At 40.1% G+C, this 19006-nt stretch overlaps 1 protein-coding gene across 3 annotated transcripts in view; it reads left to right on the forward strand.

The window, feature by feature from the left end:
* Positions 1 to 19006, forward strand: part of zmp:0000000755 (phosphofurin acidic cluster sorting protein 2) — a 69321-nt gene that overhangs the window by 7126 nt on the left and 43189 nt on the right. For all 3 annotated transcript variants that reach the window (XM_061689591.1, XM_061689592.1, XM_061689593.1), the window contains exon 2: positions 18532 to 18619. In XM_061689591.1, the coding sequence (XP_061545575.1) occupies positions 18532 to 18619 (88 nt within the window). The remainder of the gene's footprint in view (positions 1 to 18531; positions 18620 to 19006) is intronic.

Genomic DNA, 19006 nt, shown 5'->3' on the forward strand with positions numbered 1-19006 from the left:
CGGCCTGCATGCTTCTTCTCCTGTCCTTGTCCTGGTGTATCTTGTCCTGTCCTTCCCTCACAGGGTGTAGCACTACAGCCCCATGCAACACTCATATTTAATGTTTCATTGTTGGAGATAATGTAATGACTTACTTCTCTCATCCTGTTTACAATTAGTGCTTTGTCTTTGTTTCTCTCTCCCCTCTAGAAACTTTGTTCTGATCGACTCTGATTCTCAATAAACTTCAATTATAATACTAAGAAACCACAGCGGAAGCTTAAAAACTCCACTGTGACACAGTAAAAGTGTTCCGGCATAAAAGGGTATTCTGCTTGACCTAACAGCCGAACAGGACAAAAAAAAAAGTGCCATGCAGGTTTGGATTTTTTTTCTCCCTTAATAATAAAAATCATTTTAAAAATGCATTTTATTTTTACTTGTTTTATCTTTGACTAATATTAGAATTTGTTCGATGATGGGAAATGATGGGTGCATCATGAGTATAGGTTACTGTATGAACACATTTGTTATGAGTTATAAAAATACATCGTCCACACCATGTACTCCACACCTTGTGGAGTGATCATAGTCAGCCAGCCACATGTGCTCCCAGCACCCCTGAGAGAGCAGCGTCACCCATGATCACAGCGACTCTCTCCTCGAACGGGGTGAGGCCCTCCGCGCCAGTTCTTCCGCCATTTTTTGGCCACACTTTGGCGGTGGGCAGCTGTCTGCCACTTCACATCCACCTTAATGTCTCACCACTTATTTTCTAGTTCAGCGTGTGCGCGCTATGCTGTCTCCACAGCATTCACAGCCAAACACACGCTGTCCCATTCCCTCCTCTTTCGCGTTTTGTTAACGCCGGAGGACAGCGTGCCAAAGAGGATTTTCTTCGCACCTCCACTTCATTGAGCAACTTCACATTCAAAAAAAATATTTTTCTTCATTACCTTGCTCATTTTCCTTTTTTTCTGATCATGTAGAGATCGGCATCTCAGGTGTTATTTAAAGGTGATTTGCATATTCAAATATGGGCATGGACAGGGAGGAGTCGGCTACTCCAACATGTGCGCTCATTTCCACGTTGGTTGGAATGTACGAATTAAATGTGCTTGGAATCAGAGTACGCAGAGTTTCATACATCTCGATATTTTTGTGCGTACAATGTTTTCTGGATTTGAGCGTACACCATATTTTAGTAAGAAATCCATGCAAGTCTGTACATGAGTACAAAAAAAAATATTCAAAAATGTCTTTTGCGGTCATTGATCGGATCGGCGAATTATGACATTAAAGCCGTTCAGCCGATCAGCATAAAATGCTAAATATCGGCAGATACCGATCAGCCCGATCAAATCGGTGTAAAGTCTAATAAACACCTACAAAATGGCAATAGAACAATACTCTGTGTATTGTGTATTCTTCAAACTCTGTGAAAAATGAGTTATATTAAGGGGACATTTGGAAATTTACTCCAAGCGTGCTCTCTATACTCTGTAATGTTCAGAAACTCAAGAGCATTGTTGGATTGTGCTGTTTGGCTATTCAGAGTGCCCCACTCTGGGAGTGCTGGGGCGGACTGCCGCCTCTCTGACTGAGGAGACAGAGCAGCCGGAGCGTCAGCCACGACCAGATGTTTACAGGCAGAACTCACGCATTCAATGTGGCGGACGCACTGACGTATCCCTGGCAATGGCCATCACACTTGTTCGTAAATTCTCTCAGAGTGCAGCGAGAGCGTCAGATTGACTTTCCAAACATACCGTAGTAATATTCGATCATGACTTTTCTTTCTTTGTTACTGCAAGTGTGTATCTCATTATGTGCACCATACTGCCCCTCAGAGGTCGAGATGTACACAGCAGGAACAGCAAATAAAACTATATCCCAGACGCATTGCCGCACGTGGAGAAAGCAAATTCTGTTCCCACCATATACTGACAAAAAACAATTACTGAATTGAACTTAAGTTGTTATTTTGTACTTAAATAGTACAATTTGTAATTTAATTATTGATCATGGTTTTCAAATTTATTTTTTATTCATTCATTCATTCTTTCATCTTCCGTACCGCTTATCCTCACTAGGGTCTCGGGTGTGCTGGATGCCATCCCAGCTAACTTCGGGCGAGAGGTGGAGTACACCCTGAACTGGTCGCCAGCCAATCGCAGGGTTATTTTTGTATTTAATCTATTCAAATTTAGAATATCCATCCATCCATCCATTTATCTTGTTTGTCCCTTAAATAGATGCAAATATTTGGGAATACTGTGGATGCTCTAGGTTTGACACAGTTGTGAGATCAGGGTCCACCACTGTTTTGTTTGGATTGGAAACATTTATTTTGTAGTTTAAAAAGCTAAAAAAAAATAAAAGCATGCACTCTGTGTTAATCCTGTGATGGTTACGCACAATACATCTTGAGTCGTATCATGCATGTTGGTGGTTCAAGCTCTTTTGATGCATATTTCTCCCATAGTATTGCAAATTATGAATTTTACCACCTCCAGGGCGATCAACTTCTGCAATTTGTCCTGGAAATCCTGATTTTGAAATCAACTGGACTCCTTGCTTCATCGTGTTGTTCACATGGTCTTTCAGGGTGGACCAATCAACACCATGACTCCCCCCCTTTTCGCGCTCACTCCCACAGTCTAAAATGTGTCAAAATCCATTTGGTTTCCTTCCTCTGCCTTCTGGAGCAAGAGGAATTTCCTTGGGGAGGGTTTCACATTCCTGGCAACTTGAGAATTCCTGGGACGGTTCACTTCGCTCAGCCCCCACTACCCTCTTTTGTGTTCCATTGTTGACCAACAACTTGCACCATGGGAGGTGGAGCATGATTGAAGCTGTGGATTGCCAACTCATTTAAAAGCATTGCTAATCTGTCCCAGAGTTTGAGAACCAGCAGGCTGCTTCTCTTCTCTTCATCATGATGGGAAAAGTCCCCACCATACCCTCCGCCCCCACCGATGCCTGGATGTCAGAATGGGATAACGTTCAGAACATTGTTGGGTAGATAATAGGTTCTTTGCAAATTAAGTTCTATCCAGTTTTGTGTTCTAACAGTCAACAACTCCAACTCAGGGTGAATCAGGCCTGTCTTCATACTCTTATACTCTCTGCCTTGTTCTTGCTCTACTTATTTCCCACCTCTCCCATGCAGGCATTTCCTGAGTTGGATGTGCCAGCAACAACACATGGACTATTCTTTCAGATGAAACTGTGGTGAGGATGAATGAAAGCACCTGACAGACCAGCTGAAAACAAGCTGTGTCATTGTAGGATCAGAGATGTTTTGCAGTCTACCAGAATCAGCTGTATAAAATATTGTCACTAAAACATGGGTTAAATGGACAGCTTTTCACCCTCCCTCACATGGTTTGTATACATACTACATATCGATGTCTGCCATCGTTGTTGTCATATGCTGTTTTGTACTCCTTGAATGCTGGCAGCTAGATCAATTCCACACATCCACCATCTGCACACAGATGTAATTGTGACTATTACTCCGTGGCGGACTAATATGCGAGTGCATTGGCATGAGGTTCCGCCTGTGCGCTCGGGACCAGCTTTGGATAAGTCAAAGGAAATTCCGCCGCTTCTGCTGTTAAGAAGTAACGGTACTTTTACTCCGTTACAATGATCTAAATGTCACTCGCTACTTTTATTTATTAATTATTGCTTATTTATCAGCTATTTCATGCTCAAGACTATGACTTCGACTTTCGGATCGGGCCCTGTTTGCGCCAATCCAATTTAAGCACGAGTGACGTCTATGTCTAGTTCACAAATCAAATGACACAAGAAAGTCACATGACCTTACACATCATCTTCCATTGGGCTTCCCGGGCATAGATAAAGATGAATCTGATTCTGATAGGTATTAACACTAGATAAGCCAGGCCCACTGATCGTCGTGCCTACGTGGCCACCATGTTGGGAAGGTCGTCGTTACCATGAAGGCAACGGCGCGCTAGTCGTGTATACATTTAGTCGAAAAAAAACAACAGCTTTCATGTATTGTAGTATTTGTCTGGCTTTGTCTGCACAAACGTGGATATTTCAGCTCACTTATAACTTGAGAAAACACCGTGCAGTAAATTGCCGATGTAGTTTTGGCTGTGCCTTACACCTACACACACACACACACACACACACACAGCAACATCGGAATTCGCAAATTCACATTTTATTTTGTGTTGTTGTTTTTTTTTGTTATTGATCTTCATGCTGTGGTTAAAAAAAAATAAGTTAGTCACTATTTACTCAGTAATTATTTCACTGTGTACTTTTTACTCTTAAGTAATTTTTTGGAGGACTACTTTTACTTGAGTCACATTATTGTCAAGTAACAGTACTCTTACTTGAGTACAATATTTGGCTCCTCAAACCACCTCTGGAGTGGACATCCTCGATTGCAACTCTTACGTTTAAGGAAAATTTTTGCTCATCAGATCAGCCAGTGACGTATTTGTTGGACTGGTCTTTTGTATTTTCGTGTTGAGGTGCTGCGGGTCGTGGCCCTGGTTGTGGTCCCAGCGGAACCGCGTAGCACACGTAACATTGGCAAAACGCGCCAACAATTATCTAATTAGTTTACGGATGTTAATGTTAAATGTATTAAGCGACGGAGTGATTTTAGGGATTATGTCATAACACAATGAACTAACTTCAAATTCAGAAATGGCCAATACAAACTGAAAAATATTGTATGTAATATTTTCATGGAGGATGTATTTAAGATTAGCCTTTGAAGTTGGTAATAGTGAAAAATGATGTGAAAAAGACGATGATTTTAGTCAATTCTTTTCCGATGGGCGCCAGCACACCTGCGATCCTAGTGAGAAAAAGCGGTACAGATGGATGGATTGACCGAAACATGGACATTTTGTGTACTTTGTTGACATTAATAATGAAATGAATAATATCTCGGTGTTTGCTCACAAATCCAGATAGAGAGGAAGAAAGAAAAACAACCCAATTTTTACTTGGGGTCTGGTTAAGGACACATCAGTGTTTAGTGTCCCAACTCTCAAACAGCGCTGATCCTGTGGCCGGCCCATTTGTCTAATCCCAGATTAAGGAGTCGGAACTGTCTGTTTCTGTTTATGTTCTATTGGTCAATTATCCCAAAGCACTCTTGTATGTCACACCATTCATCCTCTATTCAGTGTTTCCCAATTTTTATTGAGCCAAGACACATTTTTTTACATAAAAAAATTTCACAGCACACCACCAAAGAAAAATGTCACAAAAAGAATACAGAATGAAATAATGATCTTGTCTCAATTAACTCACCAATTTGCTTACGTAGTGTGAATTCTCAGCCTGTTTAGTTGGCAACAGGTGGATACACAGGTTAAATGTACCTTCTGCTTTCTTGTGGAAGATCATTTAATCGTTCTGCCAGTCACTATACAGTGGGTACGGAAAGTATTCAGACCCCCTTAAATTTTTCACTCTTTGTTATATTGCAGCCATTTGCTAAAATCATTTAAATTCATTTTTTCCCCTCATTAATGCACACACAGCACTCCATATTGACAGAAAAAAAACCGGAATTGTTGAAATTTTTGCATATTTCTTAAAAAAAGAAAATGAACTATCACACAGCCATAAGTATTTAGACCCTTTGCTGTGACATTCACATATTGAACTCGGGTACTGTCCATTTCTTCTGCTCATCCTTTAGATTCGACACCTTCATTGGAATCCAGCTGTGTTTGATTATACTGATTGGACTTGATTAGGAAAGCCACACACCTGTCTATGTAAGACCTTACACCTCAGTGCATGTCAGAGCAAATGAGAATCATGAGGTCAAAGGAACTCCCTGAAGAGCTCTGAAACAGAATTGTGGCACAGATCTGGCCAAGGTTACAAAAAAAGGTTTCTGCTGCACTTAAGGTTCCTAAGAGCACAGTGGCCTACATAATCCTTAAATGGAAGACGTTTGAACCATTCTTAGAGCTGACCGTCCGTGCAAACTGAGCAATCGGGGGAGAAGAGCCTTCGTGAGAGAGGTAAAGAAGAACCCAAAGATCACTGTGGCTGAGCTCCAGAGATGCAGTCGGGAGATGGCAGAAAGTTCTATAAAGTCAAGCTTTATGGCAGAGTGGCTCGACGGATAGGGATAGTTAAGAATATAGTGTGTTTCTTGTTTTAATAGCATACTTTAGAATCAAAAGCATATTAAGTTCTGGATCTCAGCATCGTATTTAGCCGCGTTAAGGCCTCTTTATACTCCCGCGGTCGCACGGCTGACAACGCCCGCATTGCATCACGTGACCGACGAATTGCCCCGCGCAGCACCTCTGCGTAGCTTGCCAGGCACCCGAAAAAAAAATCTGAATGGCTCTCTGTCTCTGTATGTGCCCTGTGACTGACTGGCGACCAATTCAGGGTGTAGTCCGCCTTTCGCCCGAAGTCAGCTGGGATGGGCTCCACCGCCCCACGACCGGTGGAAAATAGATGGTACTATCGAGAGATTCTTAGTTTTTCTATTAAAACTGAGCACCAACTTGAGACACACGTACCTGACATTTTCTTTTGTTTATGAACTTCGGTCTTTGATACTCGCTTCTCTTTTTACATTATAGCACCTGCCCCACCAGAGAGCCCATCGATGAGTCATGGGAAAAATATTTTTTAATTGACGTGTCGCAAATCAGTTGTCTCTGTGGCTGAATTATTATTATTGCTTTATGTTTCAAGTGGAATTAAATTAGACTTGAATAGGATCAGCGCTGTTACTCTTCACAACTGCATATGCAAATGATATTCCCAAGCCCGTTACTACCCACCCCCCTAACCCTTTGCTCACTGCACATACAGTATTTGTAATGACCTGTAAATATGCAGAGAATGTTGATATGTTGCAGATGTAGTTTGTGGGATGAAAAAACTGTGTAGACCCATCAACACATTTTTATTTGATTTGGATTTGGTTATTAGATTGTGATGTACAGTATCTTAGATGTACCTCTAAATATACAGTACCTTAACTTGCTCAAGGGCAAGTTAGTCCATTTCATCTTTTGACACAGTAATCTCTATTTCAACCCAAAGTGGACTGTAACCCACAATATTTTTCTTTGTAGCAGGCCTATGGTCTGACTTTTCATATGGGCTGTAAGCATGCTTTGCCTGCTCATGTCTTGTGTGGTTACTACAAACAGGGCTGCTGACTTCATCAATTGCTGTTCAGGACTGAACAAAAGAGTTGTTTAGCCCTGCAAAATAGATACAAAGGATGACAACTGCATACTAAGTTCCTGGTATATTTGTCGGATCAGTAAGTTTTGAACACAGCATGGCTTGTTAAAACTGTCATCAAGCTGAAGAGTTGACAGTAATGCCTCTTAACCTTTGCAGGATATATTTGATTTGTTATAAGTTATACAGTGACATAAATTAATTAATAAATACTGGCAGAGCTCTGTTTATGTGAGTCTTTTTGACACTGGTTGATTAGTTTTGTTTTTTTTAAATGATTTTTTTAAAGAATGACTTTCAAGATCAGGGCGTGTAAAGAATAAAAGCTTTCTCTATTTTTGTGCTTTATTTCTCTCTCCTGGAACAGGGAAATAATTCATCCAGGGTGGATATAATATATTTTCTATGCCACATTATTATGCTCTGAATAGGAAAAACCTATTTTAAAAGGGAAAAGCATAAAACAGGTCAGCATCTGTTCAAGGGTATACTAGTGGTGAATTTAGTTATTTTTTCAAATGGATATTTAAGAGAAAGCAAAGGCTTAAATCGCCAACCGGAAATAAAACCTATCTCTGATCTCGATGAACCAACCCCCTTTGGAATTACATCAGATATTTTTATAATCCTGTCAAAAGTCTGATTCTTCCACAGCTCTAGTGAGCCTCTTGACTTATTACAAGATGTCCTCCTCTCTTGCAATCTCAGAAATCACTTATCTTTTCCCCAATCTTTTTTCTTCTTTTTTTCTTCTTTTTAAGATCCCACCTTGAAGTGCCTTTAGCATTTTTATCCGGCACAAATTTTTGACCAGTTTTAAAAAAGAAATCACCAATTTTTAGACTGGTTTTAGACGGACACGGGGTGATTTTACTTCTTGAAGCAGTGGTGGGCTGATCAATGGTATTTTAATCATGGTCATGGCCAAGATGATTAAATTTACCTGATTGTTGGCGATTTTTTACATTTAAAATGCGAGCTCTGCTGCATATGAAGCACTTTCTCAGTCAGTAGTCAGCCAACCATCTGCTGCATATGAAGCACTTTCTCAGTCAGTAGTCAGCCAACCACCAGTGGGCAAACGCATGGTTAAGGCTACATTAAGATGCCTAAATAACAAGTGAGCCGTAAGCCTACGATAAAATCACTTGTCATTTATACTTTTCCATTTTCCGTCGCTGCTACTAGGCAATCCTGTAGTTTCTTTTCCTCCGTTTATCAATATGCTTACACCAAGCGGAGGGGCCCCCATTGCCCGCCTGCCGTGAACTGTCCAGAAGCCCTATCGTCCTCCGGCAGCCTTCCCCGGTGAAGCACGCGTTGCCCAAACCATGGGAACGGAGCCGGGGGCGCACGTTTGTTCTGAGTATGTTCAATGTCAATCAATACATGGACAGAGCCAATTTCGCTGTTATAGCGACTGGATCCGGTATAAAGTGGCACACAGCAATGCTCATTTGAGCCATCCATTGTTTTTTTTTAGAACCTAAAGGTATCCCTCACAATATATTTAATCATTTTTCCTGGCAGTTGAAGTGCTTGTGTTTGGCATTTGCCTCGCGAACGAAGCAGAAACATAACAAAATATACTGTACTAGTTTGCCGATCATTTGTGAGACCCGAGTACAAACTGCAACACTACATCCGGATAAACCTGGACCTTTAGAAAATGATGAAGCTGTGTTTGTAAAACTCAGGTTAAAAGGTAGGTATACTTGCAAACGGAAGTGTAGCAGGAAAAGGACATATCCCATTGGCTGTTGCCACGCGCATCCCATCATGTTAGATAGAGGAAATACACACACAGCTGATAACCAAGGTCGCTGTTATTAGGAATCCAATGCACTTTCCTGGCAGGACACGCCCTGCCCCAATATTACTGGCTCCAGGACACATGCCGCTACACTATGATTTGTTTGTGTATGTAGGTACAAACATTCACTCACCACGTGGCGAGTAGGCTTTACATGATCAGGATTTTTGGGGCCGATCAGCGAGTTTAAAAAAACGATAACCGATCCCGATCCGATCACAAGATGGAGGAATGTGTCTATTTAAATGGCCTGTTCATTTACTGTATATACCTGTGTACTTAATTGCTCAAATCTTTGTTCCTTTAGTTATGTCAGTGAGGAATAGTGACAGACAGAACAAATGAATGGTCTTCTATTAGATGGCAGGAAGTACATACAGTAATTAATGTATCCCCTTTTTGTGACATTTTTGTTTGTTGGTGTGCCGTGAGATTTTTCAATTGTAAAATATGTTCCTTGGCTCCATAAAGGTTGGAAATCACTGCTCTAGTCAGATCGTGGATTCTTTTCAGTCAGGTCAAACCAACATTACATGACAGAAATAATGGGTGCTAACTTACTGTAATTAAATTACTTTATTTTTAATTATATTACTTCACCCGCACCGAAACTTTAGAGCATGAGTCGACAGAACGGCGGCATGTTTATGTCCAACCGTTCTTGCTACCGCTAGCTTGCTAGGCTACATAACATTTTATTGCCTGCTAGTGAGCCGTATCGTATTAAAAGTATGTGAACATACCTCAAGCAAGCCTTAAACGAGCATCCTCCTGTCCTGAGCACTGGTGACCACCAAGACACGTTTTCCCCATTTTGTTCTTATGATACCGTCGGCTCGCTCCACTCTTGTTGTCGTCGCCACGGTAACGAGTGTATCCGGTCACATTTGAGTTGACAAGGTAAAGCCCAATGAAAGAGCAAATTTGTCTTGTAGTCTGATCCGGCATTACGTGTTGCCTGTCCGGATCCGACGTGTTGTCTGTCCCACACTGCCGACATTTTATTTCTCGTTTTAAATTTTTTTTAAATAACTTCATTGGCTGTCAGATATTTACAGTACTACATCAAAAGACACACGAGAAGGCTAAAAATAAACTAGCGTTTGGATTCAAATATACTATGCACGCGGCGACGCGTAGTTAATGTATTTTGCGGTGCATCGGCGAATGATGACATTAAAACCGATCAGCATAAAATGCTAAATATCGGCCGATACTGATCAGCCCGATCAAATCGGTGTAAAGTCTAGTGGCGAGCACCGCTCTAAGATTCACTCGCCAAACGGATAATTTAGTCGCATTTGGCAACTGGCGAGGGTTAATTTCGGACACTGTGTATGAACTGTATTTGCTTCCTCTGAGTTGCACTACTTGATTGCACTTTGTATTGTATTTAGTTAGCCCTAGGTACATTAGAAAATCTTGGGTAAATTGTGTGTTTTATTATCTATAATTTATTCTTATTTAAAGTTTTATTTTGTCCTGAAAATTGTCAATTTAACTACATAGTCAGCAAAGACCAATGGGCGTTGCTTGTTAATAGCAAAACAATTTAAAAGTGTAGTGGACAAATTTGAGCGTCAGCCGCGGTAAAGCTATGAGTTGGCAGGATTACCAACATGTTATTTTGGCCGTTTTATTTCGGTGACAAAAGTCTTTCGGTCCGAAACCGAAAATGCACTTTTGGGCTTATTTCGGCCGCCGATATTTCTGTCCATCACTCGACATAACACTTACAGCCGCACTATGTGACAAGTGTATGGAAGACCGTTAGTACTTAAAGTATATTAATATGTAACTCAATCCTCAAAAACAATGAAAGCACAAGTGATATACAAACGGTGAAATGCTTAATTTTTTGGAACCTGGCCACGATGTACCGTCTTACATTACACTAGCCATTTTGCAACAACCAACTTCACACTGCCGTCATAATTCTCAACACATTTTTAAATGACCAATTGTTATTTTATTGCTATTCCCATCCTTATTCCACGTGTGCATCTGTAACCTTCATGCCTCCCCGCCTTTGTTCCTGCTGGAATAAGTTTGTTTTCAAATTCACAGCAACAGAAAACTGCATCCTCTTGTTCTGTTGTGTACACTCAACACAGCCTCTTTCCCCTCTTACTGCAGGCTTGAGAAGGTTTCTTTTGTGGTATTAAAGCCCTAACAGCATATGGGCATGTGTCACATAACGAGATATTGGGGGCTCAAATGCCTCTTGCGTGCAAACCAAAATACATGTTAAGCTCTTTCAATGCAAGCTACTGTTTGAACTTGTTAAAACACATTTATTATGACATATTCTTTATTATAATGCCAGGCTATTTTGTGATTTCCAATTCTTCCAACTTGTTAAGAGCTATTAAATGTCACTCAGATGTTTTAAAGAGCTTTGATTTGCTTGTATCATGTGTATGGATTTGCCTGTAGTAGGTTTGTATTTTCCGTTGACAAAATGTGAAGCTGTTAAAATATCAATGGAGTGTTATCAGAGCAAATGTCATTCTCACAGTGGTTAGACTTTCCACCATTTTTCTTGTCGGAGAATAAAATATTCAGAAGTAGCTTTCAAACAGCACACCCTTTATCCTGGACTAAATTATGCAACTACTGTAGATGTATAAAATTGTTATGAAAGAACAAAGTACTGTGGCTTTCTTCCACTTGCTTTATTAAAAGAAAAGGGCCGCATGCATTTCCCACAAAAACGAGGAGCAGTGGTACATTGAAAGATTTTTTTTTTTCCTGTTTCCAGCATGGTAACCTCCAGTGCATACCAAACATTTTTTTCATTCGTCCTTCTTTTAACTCACTCTCTCCATCCACTATTCCTAATTATTTGTGCTTCTGACAATTGCCGTGCAGTGATGCGAAGGCATGGAACTGGCAAAACATCAAGCAGAGTGCTGACTAGAGGAAAATAAACACAGAAGTGTGTTTTTGTTTAGGCAGCTAAGTCATTTGTTCAGTGCAGGGGTTTCATTTCTGTTCTATTTTGTGCTCCCCTACCACAAGTTTTTTTTTGCCAGGAGCAGACTAGCAGTAGTCTCTTTGTAGTCTCAATTAAACAGGACTTCTCTCACCATGTTACTTGAGATGCTGCAATCACTTAAGAGGTCCAGAAATAGTGTTGCAATAGCGTTTTCTTCAAAAATTAAACAGAGATAATTCACCGACCCCTGGATTCATCTTCCGCCTAAACAATTGTTCCCCTTTTCAATGACATAGACTTGCAAAAAAAACAAGTATATAACCTGGATTTTTGCATTAATTGGTCAAAATGTAATCTGGTCTTCATCTAAAACAAGATTTGACAAACTAACACAGACAAAAAAAAAACGCACCGTGTTAACATTAACGGTGCAGTGAAGAAAAAAAGTATGTGAACCCTGAGGCTACATCTCTAAGAGCTATTTGGAGTCAAGAGTCAGCCAACCTCTACTCCCATCAATGTGATGTGGTTGGAGGATGGAGGTGTTCCTTGAAGCTTCCCTGCCCTTTTAAAAACACACATAGAGTTTAGATTTTTCTGTTCTGCAGAACCATTGCCCTATGGAAACCATGCCTTGCACAAAAGAACTCCCAGAATACCAACAATTAAGAATTGTTAACTTGCATGAAGCTCAAAAGGGGTTATAAAAGAATGTCAGAAAGCTTTGATCGTGATCAGTCCACAGTAAGACAGATTGTCTATGAAGAACTATTTTCTATGAAGAAGGTTTAGCACTGTTGATATATTCTCCCCAGGAGTGGCCATCCTATAAAGCAAGAGCACAGCACAAAATGTAGAGAGCTTCCACAGCATCAGACCGTAGAGAGCTTCCACAGCATCAGAGGGGTCTCATTGTTCAATGATGTCAGTCAGGAGAAGGGTGCAAAAGAATTGCTATGGAATTAAATATACCATGGAGTACAGTGAAGACAATCTTCATCAAGTTGAGAAAATATGGCATAACAGTGACGTTACTAAGAGACATTACTAAGAGCTGGACACCCCTGCAAAACTGACGAAAAGACAAAAACTGGTCAAGGAGGCTTCGTCAAAACCATTTGAACAGGGGTGTGTAGAATTTTTATATATCCACAGTTGTCTGTCAACATACTAAACCCTGAACTCAAAGCAAGCAAACAAGTAAAAACTGAAAAGGGTTTTTTGCTGCAAGAAAAAAAATGTTAAGGGCCTTATGTGGGTTGAACAAAGCTACCGTAAAGTCATAAAGGGACAAACAGATGAATTGTTTGCTCAATAATGTGTTTGTCCATGGGCTTTTCCCAGTGACCGCCTCAACCTATCTGTTTTTTTCTTCCGTCGATGCTTTACCAACAGCGTGTAACACGTTATTATAACAATCTCCTGAAGTTATTTTACGATGCGTTAATTTTGTAAACATTTTGAATGGTTGATAACGTGATACCCATTAGGAGCCTTTGCGTGATATCTGTAGTGAAGCTAATATAATGCGTTTTGCTATATATTGACTGTATCAGGACATCAAAAACCTCTTATCAAAAACAAATATTGGACCATGTCTGTTGAAATGAATTACCAGATAAGATTGCTCATCTCCTACATATAGAGGGACTGCAGCTGTAGCGCTCATTTCCTTTTCCAGCAAACAATATTTGATAATGATTATATTTTCAAGGTGCATATGAAAATAATTACTGCAACAATGTATTAAAATATAGCAATAAACATGTTGCCCTTATATTACAAAATAAATGTTTAACCACACAAAATAAAAATTTACACTTTCAAACACAAATAAATCATTGATGCCATGTAGGCTAAAGTTATTAGCTCAGAGAGTGCTTAGGCACCAATTTGGCATCATCACCGTGGTCAATAAATCTGGCATCATGCGTTTACCCTAGCTGTTGGTGGTCTAATTATATAATACATAAATCTTATAGCTGGTGGGAATTCTAAATGAGTAAAAGAGCCCGAATGATTCCCCCCATTAAATATATAGAATGACTATTGGTGGATTTTGGCTGAGCAGTGGATTGGACTAAATTTGCCAAACCCATATACTCTCTACAGTTGAGCTAATGCTTGACTTCCATTTGCATGTAACCAACATTTATCAGTTTATCAGTCAACGAACTTCCATTAAAATAATAATACAATTTTTTTTTAAAAAGTTAAATGATTTATTGGTCATACAATAAGGTGCTATATTGTGACACATACAGACCCTTTCCAAAAAAATTTAATATCATGGAAACGTTTATTTATTTCCATAATTCCATTCAAAAAGTTAAAATTTCATACAACCCCAATTCCAATGAAGTTGGGACGTTGTGTTAAACATAAATAAAAACAGAATACAATGATTTGCAAATCATGTTCAACCTATATTTAATCGAATACACTACAAAGATAAGATATTTAATTTTCAAACTGATAAATGTTATTGTTTTTAGCAAATAATCATTAACTTGGAATTGTATGGCTACAATACCCCAGCTGTTTTGGAATGTGTTATAGCCAAGAAAGTTGAGGAATGCTCATCAAACACCTGTTTGGAACATCCCACAGGTGAACAAGCTAATTGGGAACAAGTGGGTGCCATGATTGGGTATAAAAGGAGGTTCCCTGAATTGCTCAGTCATTCACAAGCAAAGATGGGGCGAGGTTCACCTCTTTGTGAACAATTGCGTGAGAAAATAGTCGAACAGTTTAAGGACAATGTTCCTCAACGTACAATTGCAATGATTTTAGGGATTTCATCATCTACGGTCCATAGTATCATTAAAAGGTTCAGAGAATCTGGAGAAATCGCTGCATGTAAGCGGCAAGGCCGAAAACCAACATTGAATGCCCGTGACCTTCGATCCCTCAGGCGGCACTACTTCAAAAACCGAAATCAATGTGTAAAGGATATCACCACATGGGCTCAGGAACACTTCAGAAAACCAATGTCAGTAAATACAGTTTGGCGCTACATCCGTAAGTGCAACGTGAAACTCTACTATGCAACGCAAAAGCCATTTATCAACAACACCCAGAAACCCCGCCGGCTTCTCTGGGCCCGAGCTCATCTAAGATGGACTGATGCAAAGTGGAAAAGTGTTCTGTGGTCAGACGAGTCCACATTTCAAATTGTTTTTGGAAATTGTGGACATCGTATCCTCCGGGCCAAAGAGGAAAAGAACCATCCGGACTGTTATGGCCAAAACTGTATAAAGGGGTTTTCCCTCGTGGGCTCTTATCAACTGGCAAACAGAGAGAGCATATCACTTATCTTTACTTCCCACCTCCTGGTCACAGTAATATGAAACTACAGCTAGCTGTTTAGATCAACCATACTTTTTGTGTATTGATTGCACTGTTTAGTTTCTTATTGACAAAATGATGCCACCACTTACTATTTATAGTAACATGATTTCAAACTGTAATAATGAAGTTACTGCATATTTTATGGTTGTTTTAACAAGACTACATATTGAGCCTGTAGCCTCTTTTACAGAGATTCATAAGATCTCAGTACACCTTGAATTATAATTAGTGGTGCATCCAGAACCTAATATTGCCACAAAGTGAATTTGATAGTGTTTTGGTAAATCAGCAATGGAAATAATGGTGATCAGTATGTTTGCTTGATATTAGAGAAAATGTAACTACTGGGTGAGTCGACTGAAACTGTACTGCTTAGGTACATGTAAATGTGTTGGTCTCACTGAAGCCATCATGTCAAATCTGATTTCTTTCAAACGTACAGTAATTGGATAATGCTTGATTAGATTTTGTTTTGTTTTGTTTGCTGTATGTACAAAGCTAAAACAATGGTATTCATGGGTTAGTTATAGATCATTGTCACTTCTGTGTTATAATTAATTGTAAGAATGTAATGGGCCAAAAACTAAAATCCCAGTATTGATGGTCTGAAAGGGGGCATTGTGCCACCTGCTGTAGAGGTGAACACACATACACAATCAATGTTAATGTCACATTTTCTGATGAAACTAGAAAATTTTAACTGATGTTGTTTTGGTGGTTTGTTTACATGACAACAATCAATTACAGTGCTTTCAGTTGTTTTTTCAGAATATTGAAAGAAAAAAATATACCGTACTTTCACGACCATAAGGCGCACTTAAAAGTCTTAAATTTTCTCCAAAATGGACCCGGCACCTTATAATGCGGCGCGCCTTATGTGTGCACCGAGTTCCAACATCTATAAACGTTGTGTGATGAGCGCTCCGCTTGACTTTTAGCATTTCCTACCGACACGCTGCTTACAGGACAGGGGAAGGGTGCGTGAAGTAGGACGCTAAAGCCACGCCCCCAGTAGGTATATACCGCCGGGGTGTTTTGATTATTTATTTATTTATTTATTTATTTATTTTTTACCGCTTGACTAACTGGGAGCATTTCCGTGGTGTGCATTGTGCAAAACAACATCGGTTTGGCTAAGGACCCCCAAAAATGTCACCTACGAAGAGGCACGGTTACGAAGCACAGTTTAAACTGCAATCTACCAGTTACGCGGAGGAACATGGAAATCGAGCAGCTGAAGAAATTGGGTGAGATGGTTGTCTTTAAAATGGATTTCGTCACCTTGAGGTTTTAAGTTGTGTTGTCTTTGTTGCAACTTCATACAAATTCGACATACCAGCTCGTCAGTGTTTGTGGGATGGGCATGTTCATCTGGGACGAATCCAAAACGTTCCCAAGTTGTCGCGGTGGCACGCACACACAGCCAATCAGACGGGAGGTCCCCGCTCTTCACTATCTCTGATTTGTTACGAGACCTCGATGATGAAACCCGTTGTGTATTTGCTTTCAAGTCGCAAAAAGGTTTTTTTCTTTCCCAAATGACTGGGTATCTGTACACATGCTCAGTTATTTTTTTATTTTTATTTTTGCCGCATCATTCAGAAATTAGGGCCCATATGTGACCAAATTAGTCACACTCTAGTGTCCTGTCTCATCAAAAAAAAATCATACGACAGATTTCCAGCACCACGCCAGAGTACTAAACCCCATCGCTCTGCGTCTGAAGACAGATTAATCCTACTTTATGTGTGCGTCCCTGATAATTTTTGTGCGTCTCAGACGCGGGACGCACATCAAACGAGTTCTTTTAACTTGGTTATTGCCATTAGATGAGCTACCGGTTGACTCTCAATGTAGGGTTTTCTTTGTGTTTCAGTGCAGTGAGTAGCACCAGCAATGTAACTTTCCTAGCTAGGAATGATCATATGAAAGGCAGTTGTGTTATCCTAATACAAGGGATTTTCACTGCAGTCACTTGTTAGGGTGGCAAAATGAACTGGCACTGAAACACAGGGCCTTGCTGGCACTAGCCCCGATCAGATGACTTCGACTTACACTTTCAACTCAACCCAGTAGCAGACAGGAGTTCAGATAACACATCTGACGAAAGAGCACTGCTTCCTGATGTGACCTGTTCACAGCCTGCAGCCTTTTTAATTACATGTGAATCCTATTCACAGAGCGAGAGATGATGTTGAACCATCAGTCCTGTTTTCTGTCTTCCCCTCCCCCCTCCTAACATAGAGCCGCGCTGCCGGTGACTCATCCTCACCATAAGGCAAGTCGCATTCTACAAGGTATAACATTTAATTACTCCAAACCCAAAGAGATTTGCATTTGGTACGCGTACAGACACACACGCACGCACACACTGTCTTGAGAGTTTATTTTCTTTTTGTTCATACACTGTTTTGTAGAAAATACTTACTGAAAGCACGATGGTCGTAATGCCTTGAACCTAATTTCTCCTGTCGATCTGTGAACAAATAGAGCAAGTTAAATAATGAACATAGTGTGACTGCATGTTCAACTGACGTGCATGTTTAATATGCATGTTTTTCTTTTCCTGTGGTTGTAAATGCAACTTACAGATAAAATTGAAGTAACAGGATGGGGAGTCACACGTTCATGTTCACACTTACACATAGTGTCTTGCGCGATCATTTTCTCAGTTCCTTTCTGAATCACACTTGCCTAGCAGGGAGTTTGCAGAGTGAAATCGTTGAGAGTTGCAGAGCGGCTCTCAAAGGTAGTGGGTGTCTGCATAGCTGAGTGTTTGCTTTGTCTTTCTTACTCACCTTTGACTGATTGTAAGTTCATGCAACAGGACTGATGGGAAAAGTAGGTCATGAGGAAGTTCAGTGAACCTGGCCTTGCCTCTCACTTGCTTGAGAGGCAAGGAGTAGAGTGTGATTTGACCCTAATTGTAGTCATTTGTTCTGTCTGTAACCCTCACAAATTCCAGAATTGAAATATAATTGAATTCTGTCTAGAAGATTCAGAAAGACCTTTGTGCTATGTTTGGCCATCTGATCAATGCCTCATATAACATCCCTTTGGTACATGATCAGTTGACTAAATGAAAGAATTGCTCTTTGATGATATAAATATTTTTCAGTGTCTCTTACTGGGCTGTGCTCCATTTTTAGTTTTATACCTGCAGGCCTAAAAATGTCAAATTTCCCTTTCATATTCATAACGTTTCTCATTCTCTCTCTCACAGGCTCTGCAGCCTCACTCTGAAAAAGCTAGTCGTCCTCAAAGAACTGGACAAAGAACTGAACTCGCTCTCTATTGCTGTCAAAATACAGGTGAGTCGGTGTAATCTTTTGAGACTTGCTTTTCAATTATTTGCTTGTGCTGCACCGTTTATCATAATCGCAAGCCTCGTTGATAAGACATGCTGCTAATCCTGCCAATTGATAAAAAGCCTTATTTTAGGCAGCTCTGGTATGTCTCATCCACTCACGTGCTTTAAATAGCAGACTAGCATTACTACTCTACGCAGATGCATTAGCACCTTAAGATTGATTTAGAATGTTATATTCATGATGATGGGTGTGCAGCCCTAACAGGTGTTTACTCGTCCCAGTGTTGTCACTCAAAGTCAGCCTTAAGAATGAGAATGAGTCGTCGTCAAAAGAAAATAATTATTTGTGCACATGGAACACCATATGGCATGCATTGTGTTTTACTGT

Source organism: Phycodurus eques, chromosome 11, assembly GCF_024500275.1.
Source record: "Phycodurus eques isolate BA_2022a chromosome 11, UOR_Pequ_1.1, whole genome shotgun sequence".
NCBI classification, from domain to species: domain Eukaryota; kingdom Metazoa; phylum Chordata; class Actinopteri; order Syngnathiformes; family Syngnathidae; genus Phycodurus; species Phycodurus eques.